Below are 14,528 nucleotides of genomic sequence, written 5' to 3'. Positions count from 1 at the left end.
GATGTTCTGATGCAATAGAAAAGCAAAGATTTACCTCCTTTAATTCTTGTTCAGTTTGAGGGAGTTTTCCTTCTATATCTCTGATTGCAGCTTTCCTTTCTTTGAGAGTCTCAGAAGCTGCAATTAGAGCTTCCTTAGCCTTAGTTAATTGAGACACTGCAGTATTATGACGACTGAGATAGATATCAAGTTCTGACTGGGCTACATCCATCTTTGAACGTGCTTCATTTACCGATTTGCTGAAACCCATAAGTTCTTTCTCTCGACTCTGTTAAAATATGAGTTCATTAAATCTGGACAGATATTTACTTTCAAACCTACACTGAAATGAAACCATACATTTTATATTCAATTTAAGAAAGGAGATTCTATAAGCACAGTATATAGAAATAAGAAATTCTCACAAGTGGACTAGATTCAGTTTTTGCCTAGTTGTCAATATTCACTGTACATAATAGTCTTTTCCCAACTGATTTCACAAGAGCTTTGTGAGATAGATCATTATGCTGAGGAATAAAGACATTTGAGGCCTAACTTTCTCATTAACATGGGGTGCAGGGCACATGAGTACTCAATATATATTAAATAAGCAAACAGTGAAAATCCACTAACCATGAAGTATCCCATCACGAAAGCTACTGCATTATCCATTGACACTTTATCACACAGGTATTCTAACCTGTAAAGTTTTATAATCTGACATTAGAACATGTCCATATTCCAAAGCAGACTCTAGTAAGTGACACTTCATCACACAGGTATTCTAACCTGTGAAGTTTTATAGTTTGACATCAGAACACGTCGATATGCCAAAGCAGACTCTATTAAGTCCATGACTTTTTAATGCAGTCAATTACCATTATCCATTAACATATGTATTTAACATGCTTAGCACTGTCAAAAACGCTGTGGTACATATAAACAAAGATAATTTTATGCTTACTCTTGTTGGGGTAGATAATACATATCAATGTGACAACTTCATGCTCTCGTTTTATTAATAAAGTGCTAAAATTATAGCTAACATTTATTTTCTTTCTCAGTACTTTATATAGATATATTTATTCTTTATATTCACAAAGTAGATATATTCTTTCTCATTTTAAGGAAGATGACTTGGAGATATGACAGCCGGCACAAGAACACAGACAGTAAGTGACTGACCTAGGATTTGAACCAAGAACTGAAACAAGAGCCACAGTTTTTAACTATTAAACAAGAGCTACAGAAGCAAAAAGAAAGGAGACATTAACCTGCGCTTAGTGTGGCTCCGGGTTTTACAGGTGGCAACAAAATATGATGATTCAACATGCTTAGGAGTGGCATATATAATAATCAAGGTACTGTATTTGACATCACACCTTCTGCTACTACTACAAACTCTCATTCAGTAAACTTTTTAAAAAACATGATAGCAGGAATTAAAAGAATAGTCATCTAAGTCTAGGTTGACTAGTTTTAGGAATGTTGGACATTAAAAGTCCAAACTTACCAGTTCAGGTTTCAGTATTTTTGAAAAAATAATCTTTAAGTTTAAAAAAAAAAAAAAAGGCCACCAAAATAAACACTGATTAAAAAAAATCTTACTTCTTTTTCTTTCTGAAGCCCTTGTGTTTCCTGTTTAAGGCTATCCATAACTTCCTTTAATTTTTTTTCTTCTTTCTCTTTTTCCTTCTCGAGGGCATTGTTTCTGGCTGTTGTTTCATTAATGATATTGTTACTCTTGGCAGGTATACTTTTAAATTCTTCAACCTGAGATTATAAAACAAGTTATAGGAGCATACATCTTTATGTTACCGAATACTATCAATATTTGACTATTTAAAGGCATTTCTCAGGGCCCTCTAGTTCTTTTCTTTATAATCAGAGTTAAATTAGCTAGCTTTAACAAGTATTTTCCCGACTATTCATTGTAATTTCTATATTCTCTCAATCTAATAGTAAAACTACTTCTACAAACACCTGACTTCTTATGAAGGAAAATTCTCTCTGGCAGGGCCTTAGGTCTGTCATCCTTCTCTCCTGATTTCAGGTTGTAATTATTCTTCTTTAGCTACAAATATGCTCTGACTACACGGAATTTTCTAAACTAACCTTCCTGGTATATCATAACTTACCACAAATTATCTTTACCATCTCCCCAACCCTAAAATCTTTCACAACTTTACTCTTCCAGAGTCATCACATAGGGCTAATATTTTACTCCATTAACATCTTCTGATAATAATCACTTATCCAATGCAGTCTATGCCTAAAGGCTAATGACTCTGTAACTGTTACACTTAGCTAAGTCTATCAAGTCTTTGGGGTTACCCCCAAAGCCTTGTTATTTTGTTTACTCTGATTATCTAGTACCTGTGAAGTTCAGCATTTCCCAAAATGCCATTTCCTTAAACACTGACTCAACATATTTATCAGCTGTGCTAAGCAGAAAGTATTTTGTGAACAAATACATTTAGAAAATGCTTATAGCGTAAAGTAGAGCCTAATCTGTAATTATTGTGTAACCATATGGAACAAAGCTTTTTTTTTGCAGGGCTGGGGTTAAGGTATCATATCTATTTATATATGATAGAGCTATGAACATGAACATAGCTTAAGAGATTCCAAATTATGAGCTTTCCTATCTCTCTTTAAGACACAGAGTCTCACTTTGTCACCCAGGCTGGATGCAGTGGCTTGATCACTACTCACTGGAACCTTGAACTCAAGGCATCCTGCCGCCTCAGTCTCCTCACTAGCTAGGACTTATAGGCATGTTCCACTGAGCCTGGCTAACTTTTGATTTTCTGTAGAGATGGGATCTTACTATGTTGCCCAGGCTGGTCTTAAACTCCTGGCATCAAGCAATTCTCCAACTTTGGCCACCCAAAGCACTGGGAACATAGGTGTAAGCCATTATGCCTGGCCAACACTGGTAATTCTCGGGAAATCCTGCTCTGATCCTGTTAGCTTAGTTTTTGTAGAAGACAGGCAATATTTTTAAGTCTGTAATACCTAACTTAAATATCTTTAAAAACTACTACTTTAGAAAAAAGAAAATTAAAATTAACTCCAAAATGGAATTGCTGATTTGCTAAATGTTTTCCCAATAACATATATTACTGAAAGCTAGGAGCAATGGTTCACACCTGTAGTCCAAGTTACTTTGGGAGGCTGAGGTAGGATTGCTTAAGCCCAGGAGTTCAAGACTATAATCATACCACTGCCTGCACGCTAGTCTGGGCAACAGACTGAGACTCCATCTCTGCAAAACTCCAAAACCAAACAAAAAACCTCCTGCAAAATAAAGTCAGTGGAAGCAAGGTTTCCCTTGAGGGAGTAAAATCATGTTCAGAGACAAACCTTAAAACAACATTTAGAATACTAATTCATTCTCTTAGGCAATAAACACATCCATGAAAACTAGGTATGATATTCAGACATGAAATTTTAAGAATTTTTTTCTAACACCTACCTTTTCTTTATCTTTTTGAAGTTGTTTCTCCAGTTTTTTGGCTTTACTCGTTGCATGTTTTAATTTTTCTCTAACTTGAACATCTTCCAAATCTAGCTGTGTAAATTTTTCTTTATTCTCCTCAATAAATTTTTTAATTTTATTCAGTTTCCTAGCAAAGCAAGTATATTGTAAGTCATTATTTTGAATGTGCAGATATTTTAAAACCATGTTATATTTCCTACCTGGAACATTTCTTCTATAAATATGTCCAAGCTCTTAATAAGGCAAGATCCTAAAACTCTCCTTATTCCAAGATGATCCCTCTCCCCATAGTTGAAGAAGCACCTATATTTGTGATTATGACAGCTAAATTTTGCCTAAGTTGGAGGGAAAATAACACATTTTCCAGTGACTATAATGTCTAGGTATATACAAATTTTACCATAGGAGTAAAACTTTGGTTTTACCTTTTACAAATATATTTACAAGTTACTACACAATAAACTTACTATACAAATTTATTTAAAAATAGAGATACTAGTGTCATTGAAAAATGGCATAAAGTAGGGACATGATAAAATCCTTAAAAATCTATCTAGAAAAACCCAAATCCTCCCCTCTATCAGATTTGTGGACTATTAAAAGATTAACCTATGAAGCCAAATGCTTATTGTTTGTTACTGTGCTATGCCACTAGGGGGTAGCATCCCCACGGTTCTAAGACTTCAGAGTAGGGAATTTGATCTGTAATAACAAACTGGATGCAAGGCAAGTTTTTTTTTTCGCTAAGGGTGCCACCACTTGATGTGCTGACAAATGTCTTACACTCATAATGTGCTAGCAGTAACTTTATATATAAATACACATGTAATAAAACTATCTAAATACTTTTAGTACTTCCCAAAATATTATTACTTTTCTATATCTTTTACATCTTTATTCTTAGCTTTCATTTCATTTGATAGTATATTGCTCTTCTCATTAATTTCTTTGGTGTCTTCATGAATTTTTTCCTTTTGAGTTTCCATTTCAGCAATTCGTTTCTGCAACTCATAACTAGAGGGAGGAAAAAAAAAAAGAAATTGAAGCTCCTAAAATGCCATTTCTGAAACTGTATAACGATTTTAGTAAAATTAACTGTTTCTAAAATATTATTAGCTAGTCAATATATGACTACCTAGGCTATGAGGGGAAAATCCCCCTGGGTCAAGGCTAGAATTTAGGAACAAAAATCGGTTTCACTGTACCAATGCGGTGGCTGACGCCTATAATCCCAGCACTTTAGGAGGCTGAGGCAGTCAGACTGCCTGAACCCAGAAGTTTGAGACCAGCTTGGGCAACATGGCGAAACCCCATCTCTACCAAAAAAAAGAAAAAATAAAAACAAAAAAATCCCAGCAACAACAATAATAATAATAATTAGCCAGGTGTGTTGGTGTGCACCCTGTAGTCCCAGCTACTCATGAAGTGGAGGTGGGAGGATCAACTGAGTCCGGAAGGTTGAGATTGCAGTGAGCCGTGATCACACACTGCACTCCACCCTGGGTGAAACAGCCCGTCTCAAAAAACAGTTCATTGTAAGCCGAAAAAAATCAGATCTACTATTACACGAATTTTAAAAAGTGCACATGTAAAAGGATTGAGTATAGTAATAAATACCTGTGAACCTACCTCCCAACTTAAAGCAGGATACTAAAAAGTCAACTTCAATGAATTGACAAATATGCCTAATTTAATAAATTCAACCCTGGGGATCAACGGGGTGACAGGTGTCACAGCCAGATAGTCCTCACATTGGATAAATTCACCACATAATTTCTTTTTTTGTAGAGATGGGGTCTTGCTATGTTGCCCAGGCTGGTCTTGAACTCCCAGCCTCAAGTGATCCTCCTGCCTTAGCCTCCCAAAGTGCTGGAATTACAGGCATGAGCTAACACATCCAGTCACACAAAACAATGTTTAGAGATTTTTTTTTCACTTCAGTCTTCATGCTTCTCTAGGAAAAGAGAAGGGCTTTGACTTAACGGTTAAAAACTAATATAAAAATTGATAATATCAATCAAGGCACTTACATATAATATTGACAAACATGATTCTTTTTTCTAAATATTTCATTTTCCAAGGTAAGAAATTCGATAGCTATGTTTTTCTCTCCTTCTAAGGCATCCTTTTCCTTTTCCACCATCTTTACCCTGTTTAACTATAGAAATTAAAAGTTTAAAGACTGAATACACACTTCATATGTACAATATGAACTTAAAATATGCAAACATTAGATAAAAATAAGGAGAATGTTCATCTTAAATGTTAATATATAAATTCTAACATAACATTTCTTCATTATGAAGTATTATAACATGAATATCTGTCTTACTAAAATTTGTTAGATCATAAATGAAACATTCTGATTTACAATGAAAGTCTACAGAAGATTCACCTTCTCTCCTCTGTGTTCATTTAATATTTCAACTCTCCGACACAAGACTTTAATAGGTTCATTTAGCCGTCCACAACCAATTATATCTTCTAAATATTCAAGCATACCCTCATCATGTTCAGTCTGGCCTTTTGGTTTCATCATAGCAATTTGTTCAACTTCACCCTTTAAAAAAAAGTTATATTTCATACTCACTGTGTATGTTTAGCTAAATCAATCTTAAGTGAGAATTGGGAGCAGTTAAATAACAAAGCCAAGAGTAATAAACATCTAAATAATGTACAGTTAGTAGTGCAACGATTTAATAAGGCATAAATAAAAATGTTATTTTCACTGGTATTCCTAAGAGTTTTAATTTTACATAGGGAGATATGAAACATGAATTTATATTCCCTTAGATAAATCCTTATAAAAGTGTAATATACACCCACTTACACACACTCATTTCCCCATCTAGAATGTTCAATATACTTGTTTCTTTAAGTAAAATTTAGGAAAGCATTCACTTAATCTGCAATCTGATTATAGTGGCACCATTATCAATTGTTAATAACACAATTGAAGCTCCTGTTCTAAAACAAAGAATTTTCAAAAACACTTGCATGCTTAAACTGTGCTAAGAACCCTGTCCCAAGTAGTATTACCAACTTTCTCTACAAACATGGTTTTTAGGAGTTCCTTAACAAGTAATGGGTTTCAAAAGTAGTCAAAAACTTAAATGTTCAGTTTTCTAAAAACAAGAGCCTTTGACAGAAAAGGATATTACCTATTTCTCATGGTAACAGAAATCAAACAGACCACCTTGACTAGAGAAAACTAATGGCACTGGTATATAAGACATCAGAAAACTTTTAGTTTGTAATCACTACTATAACAACTTTGAACTGTAATTAAAATCTTAGATTAACTTTACATATTTGCATTTATGCAGTTTAATTATGAAGAGAAAAGAGAAAAAAATCCATAATAAGTAACCATCAAGGCTGACTGCCAGGCAGCCATTTAGTTTGATGGTGGAGAGAAAATTGTGTCTGAGTATGTTCAGGCCAAATGCTGCTACTTTATAGAAGTAGCTTGTTTGTACTCTAGACTATTACAATGGAAGAACAGGTACAGGCAAATGGAAAAAGATATACCTCTTATTTTCAGCAAAATAGCTAAGATGAAAAAAGTCAACAAAAAGAATTACACATTAAGAATAGTATATTGTTCTTTCTTAATTTAAATATCTTAGTGATTCCCATTTCCTAAGTGAATACAGGTGAACCTTAAAAATGCGGGGTAAAACTTACTAATGAGAGCATCATATTCGCCAAAAGCCTCAACGTAATTACAAAAAGTAGACAATTTAATAACAGTGGACAAAACAGCTGATTTGAAAATCTACTCATTAAGGCATAATTTTATTTGTATACATCACTTTTCGATACTTTTGACAGTCTATAAGCACAATGATTATCAAACAAAGTAAAACTGTTATCCCAAAAGTTATTTTCCATAACATTCATTATATTATGTATGAATCAGTATGTAAGTGAAAATATGTAGATATTTATATAAAGTATTTTATTCTGCTTTCAACTGTTAGTTCTCTCTAAATGTTTGCAGCAATAGTTTTAAGTTTTAGACAGGATTGAAGCCTGGAAAAATGCCCAAACCTTTGGCTTACACAGGATGAACGTTAAGTCACTGAGGAAGCCAAGTCTTATTCAAAGTTTGTATCTACGTAGGGTTTATCAACAGTGGCACTACTGACATTTTGGGTTGGATATTCTTTGTTGTGGAGAGCTATGCTGGGCATTATAAGATGCTTTAATAGCATTTCTGACCTTCACCCACTAGACGCCAGTAGCATCCCCACTTCTCCCAGCTGTAACAACCAAAACTGTCTTCAGACGTTACTGAATGTCCTATGGGAAGGGGGGGCAGAATTACTGTCAGCTGAGAATCACTGATCTAGAGGCTGCAGTTTGTTTGTTCACTCATTTATTATTTTTTTGAGACAGGGTCTTGTTCTGTCACCTAAGCTGGAGTACAGTGGTGTGGTCTCAGCTCACTGCAGCCTTGACCTTTCAGACTCAAGCGATCCGCCCACCTCAGCGTCCCAAGTAGCCAGGACTATGGATGCACACCACCACACCCAGCTAATCCTTAAAAAATTTTTTTTTTTGTACAGATGGTGGTCCCTCTATGTTGCCCAGGCTGGTCTTGAACTCCTGGGCTCAAGCGATCCTTCTGCCTCAGCCTCCCAAAATGCTGGGATTAAGGGCATGAACCACCACGCCTAGTCTAGAAGTTGTAGTTTAAATCCTGTGGGTTAGTGTTTATCATCCAAATAAAAAACAATATCTGACAATTAATATTCTACCCAATTCAAAGAGAATATCTGAACACTTATTTTAAGAAAATGAAAAACCATCCCAAAAGAACTTACATTTGAGTCAAATGGCCATAATGTATTACTTAAGTATACATTTTTCGGATAGCTAAAAGTTGGGATTCAGTGTAACAGTTTACGCTGACAAAAATATTCCTTAAAAACATCGTATTTCTCCTGGCAAATTACTTATTGAAGAGATAGAATACAGCTATTAAGAAACAGCTTAGCTTTGGGTAAATAACAATGGTTGCTTATTTTTGGTTGTTTGTTCCTCTCTCTCCAAATAAAATGAAAGATACAGCTATGATTTCCTCTTACTCTAATAGAGTTGAGCAGTTTTTTTTTTTTTTTAAAGGCAGGATATTTACAAAGCAAAATAGTTACATCTCAAATCTTATATAGCATTCAGTCTTAAGATTATTATACTGTATTGCTTTTTTTTTAAACCAGTTACCATATTATCAGATTAGCATTATTGAATCAACAGGCTATTCACAGGCCTTTACTTGTCCTTTGACCATTAAGACTACTGTGGTATTACAATGACAACCTGGGACTTTTCTTGTTGCTCTGTTCTTTGATGTCCTTTGCCTGCCCTACCACTTGCTACCATTTCCTTTCTTCCTTCTTTTTCCATTTGTGCCATCTCCTATGTAATCTGTAGATTGACAGTCTGTGCCTAAAGGATTCCTCCTTATTTCTTCAGAAAACTTACATAACTCATGTAAAATTATAGAATATAGTTTTAATTTAGGGCAATAAGCTCAATATATTTCAGAAATAATTTTAAAACATCAACCTGAATTTAAAGTCATATCAAGGTTCAATCCAAGTCACAAATAGTGACTGGCACAATCACAGACAAAAAATGTTTCAAGTTGCTACAACACTATTATCTGACGCTGACAAAGTTTCATATGTTCCCAGTGTTATCTCTATTTGCTGTATCTTAAAGCATATGAAACAAGGTCTTAAATGCTTTTTTCCCACCACTGTTATCTTAATTTATGGAACACTTTCTTGAGTGACAAACAAGGATATTATGATCCAGTTATACCATTCTTTGAGAATCAATTTACCGAAATACAGCTTAGAAATCTAAGAGGAATGAATAGGTATGATGCCCTTTATCCTTATTCAAATGTAATCCAAATTTTAGCAAGCATAAACTACAGAAAACTCAAACAGTACATAGCTATAACAAAGTTTTGTTGTCCTAGTAAGGCCTCAATTATTCTTCTCTTTATTTTTACTTGTAATTACTATGAAGGAGGGTTTCAATGATTCTTACAGCAAATATGAGTGTTTGCATAAAAATTAAATGGCCTAAAATTCCTGGGGTTTAAGTTTTTATCTTGATCATCTTTTTATTTTCTATATCTTTTATTATACTATACTATAAATTAGTGTTCTTTATCTTCCTCTAATACATTTTACACTAATTTGATCTTTGTAAGCTACCAGAGGCCAAGGAACTAAACTACCAAGGTTAGTATCTTTCTAAAATAAAACAGAAAGAGTAGCTTGTTAGTAGCTGGACTTCTTGATATCTATTTCTGGTTGGTTAGAGGTAGCTTCCTTGCTGCTCTCCACCACCTCTACCCTAGTTGTGGATATTGAATCAGACACCTTTGGAAAACTGAGGCATTATTGAAAAAACTAAAAATTTCTTTTGATATTATAGCATAGGCTCATTTCTACGGACTAAGAGACTAGAACCCAAATAGTTCATGTGACAAGCTTAAGAGAAGTACATTGGAAAAAAGAACAGATGGCTAGGCAACAACTCAGACCTAGGTTAATTAAATCTCCAAATTACAAAATAATTAAAAAAAAAAAAAAAAGAACTTGGCTATTATTTATTTAGAGACAAGGTCTGTCACACCCAGGCTGGCGTGCAGTGGTACGATGTTGGCTCACTGCAACCTCTGCCTCCTGGGTTCAAGCAGTCCTCCCACCTCAGCCTCCTGAGTAGCTGGGACTATAGGGGTGTGTCACCATGCCCAGCTAATTTTTGTATTTTCTGTACAGACATAGTTTCACCATGTTGCCTAGGCTGGTCTCGAACTCCTGGGCTCAAGTGATCTGCCTGCCTCAGCATTCCAAAGTGCTGGGATTATAGGCGTGAGCTAACGCGCCCAGCCTGGTTCTTGTTTCAAACTTTAGATTTTGTAATATGAAGACAAAAGCATATGAAGTTGAAAACTTTGACAAAATTAAAGTTGTGCTAATAGTTGTAGCTTTTGAGGAGTTTACAAAAATATTCCTGAGGCAGCAATCATTAATACAACTTTTTAGTAAAAACATTAACCATTCTTCTACCCCTGAATGGAGCAAAAGCACCCCTAATTTATAAGTCATAGTTACCCAAGAAATGCTATACAGAGCTAGTAAAACTCTACGGACTTACAACGGGACCGAGGCTCCCAAAGTAGGTATATATAAAAGAAAATGTACAATTATAAAAAACACAATGGTCAATCATAACAAACTTTTTGAGGTCATGTATGTGTCTTTAAGGACAAGAAACAAGGTTTAGCCATCTTAATATTACTTATAGCATTTTAGCATAGTGCCTTAATAGGAATTCATTTGAATGGCCAATTAATGAAATTTTTAATGGATTTAATAAAAATGCCTACTTCAAAAATTTGCTAAGCAAATATATTAACTGAAAAATTTTACTCTTAAGAACTTCTAAAAAATTTGGTTCTTTTTAATCTCAAAAATAAATGTTTATTTTTACCAAATTTAGATTACTTTTGCTGTTAATCACTATTACTGGCCAAATAGTCTACATGTTTTATTCCAAGTAATGATTTAGGTCTCGGATGTCGATACTACGATGCTGTTACCAATTTCTCAGCCTCCCAAATCAGTTTTTAAGACAGATGTTATTCAGCAGGAGAGAAGGTAATAAAAATCACATTTTTACTTACCATCAAATGCTTTACATTGCCAGTTAGGAGTCTGAGATTTTCATAAGCGACTTAAAAAAAAAAAAAAATCCATAGAAACCATTGCCACTTTCCCTCAAAGTTTTAATTGGGCACTATTAGTTCTACCGTAGTCCAATCCCTGTTTCTTATTCCTAAACAGGTGAGTTCCTAAGGTCCTTATCTGTACATTTAATTGAGTCAAACTGAATCAGTTAACTTGGAACATTCACCTTGGTATTATTTGGGAAGAAATGTTTTTTAAACAATTGTAAAGATCACATAAAAAGGTTCAGATTATCATGTGGACAAATTGGCTTTAGCATCCCATATACTTCAGAAGCACAAATGTAATATAAATTTGACAATTTACAAATTATTTACTTCGTTGGGACAATATTACACTAGCTTCCTTTATTACTGAATTATGTAGAGATGCTGTACAGAGAAAAAAATTATCCTTAGAAGGGTTAAAATGCAGGGTATTTTGATGAATCTTTGCATAAATGTAAAACTTTGATTATCCCAGGATGATGGTAAAAGATTAAGCAAAACATAAAACATAAGTACAATTTCCTGCAAATTGGTATCATCAAATTTAGTATTATATAGGAACATAACTTTTTATCCATTATTAACCAAACCAAGTCCCAGAATATGTAAGTCAATAAAACAGTTCAATTTGATTTTAAAAACACACAAAATCCTTTAATGCCACATTCTATAAATTCAAATCTTGTTTAGAAATATATCTGCAATTAATTTCCTCAACATTAATTTTTAAATAAGTTTAGGTTGAAGTATTGCAAATATACTGTGCCTGGTAATAAAAGATACTAAAAAAGGTTATCCAAGGTTATCCTAGAATGATACTGATTTACCTTGTATACTATGAATGTCTAAAAGTAATAATTTTTAAAAACAATTGAAGAAAAAAGACTAAAATGTAAACAGAGGCCAACATTTTATAAGTTTGTTATTAGGAACATCCAGTCACCCTAACAAAACTTTTAGCATCAAATCAAAATCCCCTACTTATTTCAGTCATTTCTGCATCACAAAATAGTTTTGCTTTTATTATTATGCTTCGGTGATTCTGGATAGAACACAGGAAAAGAAGATACCCTCGAATCAAACAGGAACTTGACAAAGCCATGGTTTTACCCTTTTTTTTTTTTTTTTTTTTGAAAAATTCTGAATTTTGAGGACAGGGAAAAAAAGGGGATTTTTCTTACCAAGTCATGCTGGTAGAATATACTTTTACTTAAAGAAAACAGGATTTCTAATAAAAATCAATTTGGCACAGGTACTTAATTTTTACATCTCTTTAAAAGGACTTGCTCTGTAACAGTTGTGATACTTAATGTAATATCAAAGTTTCATTCTTTCAGTAGTAGTGGTTCCACCAAGTAAGTCATTTTCAACAAAACAAAAACCAATTTGAGTAAAGGTTAAGTTAACCATCCAAAGTGTTACAAAGATTAAATTAACTAGGTGCTTAGGTAAATCAAACGCCAAATGTACAAATTTTTTCATTTTTTGGTTATATATCAGAAGAGATAATAAGAACAAAAACAAAGGAAAAGGATAGATTAAAAGATAACACATTTCATTTAAAATGTTACCTTAAAGGGAAATACAAACAATTGATAAAACAGTTGCTATATCCCTGTCACACTAAAGCAGCACAGTAATATTGGTGTTTAATATATATTTCACTACGCCAATATTTACGTGCTGCTAGAGTGGAACAAGTATGTCAGTTCATCCAAACATAAAATGAACATCTGATGATGAAAACATACTTTTGAATGAATTTCCTTAAATTTCTAGAGCAGCAAATAATGATTCGCATCTTGACTGTAGCATGTAAACCATGATGTGCTGCTACAGTACTTTAAGGCCTCAAAAACATAGGATTCATCCAACCTAGCTTTATAGAAAAAAAAGTAACAATAAGAGAATCTTTGAAGTCTTTAATAAACTTACCTGTAAAATTAAAAATCTATTATGGTCCAAGTCAATTCCATGGCTTCGAAGAAGATTTCCGACATCCTTAAATGTCTTTTTCTTTCCACTTATGTGATAGACAGAAGTATTATCTCTGTAGGCCGTTCTGGATACATAGAAATTACTGTTAGGAATGACTTCATAATCATCCCCTTCCTGTTTTGAGGAAAAACAAAACCAGAAAACAATTGTTGGTATTAAGTCATAGGCCTACTTCAAAATTCACTCATTTCATACTGAAACTAATTCTATGGATTAAAAACTTCAATTGAACATGCACACAAACTGCCAGTAGTTCTCATTAATAACTCGACTTAGCAAATAATTGATACTTTTCCATGCTGTTTCGGTCCCTTTCTCAAAGATCACAAAAATCAAGAAGCCAAACCAACCAGCCAACGAAAAAACCCACCTCCAAACAAGCCTAAAAACGTTTATGATTGAGAAGACGTAGACAAGATTCCCACCATATCCAAAACCTACACAAATTATTAACATGTTGACAGATTAAAAAGCTGCAGCTTTTTAAAATGATGATTCAAAGAAAAAGGAAGGAAGGTAGTAACCGGGTGATACACTTTAGTTTTTTTGTGTGGGAGGGTAAAGAGTGTGCCATTAATTTAAAGTAAAAAGAATCACAAAGAAATAACAACTAAATTCCCTTGATTTTCTTTTAAACAAACAGATTTTTAAAAAATCAATTGCAAATCTACTTTAACACTTTCCCTTAACCTTAAAAGTTCTGTCATACTAAAGCAAAGGCTTCTAAAATTTAGATAAATCAAATGTAATTAATAGGCAATGGAATAAAATCTGATTTCCTGGCAATCTATTTTCCAACCCAACTTGTACAATAGAAAGCACAAAAGAAACCAAATTAAAACAGATGATTCTGTGTAATTAAAGCACTTTGTATTAAAAAAAAAAAAAAAGGAAAACGAATTCAAAAGACAAATCACCTCCCAATTTCATTATGTAGTTTTCTATATTTTTAGGTTCCATCGAGTCATTTTTGAACAATCAATTTCCTACATTAATTATTAAACAGAAGAGAAAAAGTCTCAACAGGTAAATAATCTAGACATTTTACCTATAGTCGTCTCTCATTTCTAGAAAACAAACATTAGCTTGTCCTTTCCCCCATTTCTAAAGGACTTAATTATAGCAGTAGTCAAACTGAAGCAGAGCTCTTCCATATCACAGATACTCAGGGGCCACTAACGTTAGAGTTAAAAGGCACTGAAATAATGAAGATGGTAAAACCGGCCAACTGCTACATTTTCAAGTTTAGCTAATTTATTCTAAAGCAATCAAAATATAACTTTA

The 14,528-nt window shown here is 33.6% G+C and overlaps 1 protein-coding gene across 3 annotated transcripts in view; it reads right to left on the bottom strand.

Moving 5' to 3' along the window:
- The window catches only part of SMC4 (structural maintenance of chromosomes 4), a 34,634-nt gene that overhangs the window by 16,563 nt on the left and 3,543 nt on the right, over nt 1-14,528 (bottom strand). For all 3 annotated transcript variants that reach the window (XM_024244221.3, XM_024244223.3, XM_054552927.2), the window contains 7 exons: nt 13,182-13,358; nt 5,877-6,041; nt 5,512-5,639; nt 4,355-4,495; nt 3,458-3,608; nt 1,588-1,752; nt 35-268 (listed from right to left, as the gene is read on the bottom strand). In XM_024244221.3, the coding sequence (XP_024099989.1) occupies nt 35-268; nt 1,588-1,752; nt 3,458-3,608; nt 4,355-4,495; nt 5,512-5,639; nt 5,877-6,041; nt 13,182-13,358 (1,161 nt within the window). The remainder of the gene's footprint in view (nt 1-34; nt 269-1,587; nt 1,753-3,457; nt 3,609-4,354; nt 4,496-5,511; nt 5,640-5,876; nt 6,042-13,181; nt 13,359-14,528) is intronic.

The sequence above is a fragment of the Pongo abelii genome, chromosome 2 (assembly GCF_028885655.2).
Source record: "Pongo abelii isolate AG06213 chromosome 2, NHGRI_mPonAbe1-v2.0_pri, whole genome shotgun sequence".
NCBI lineage: Eukaryota > Metazoa > Chordata > Mammalia > Primates > Hominidae > Pongo > Pongo abelii.
This window is presented reverse-complemented; position numbering and strand designations above follow the sequence as displayed.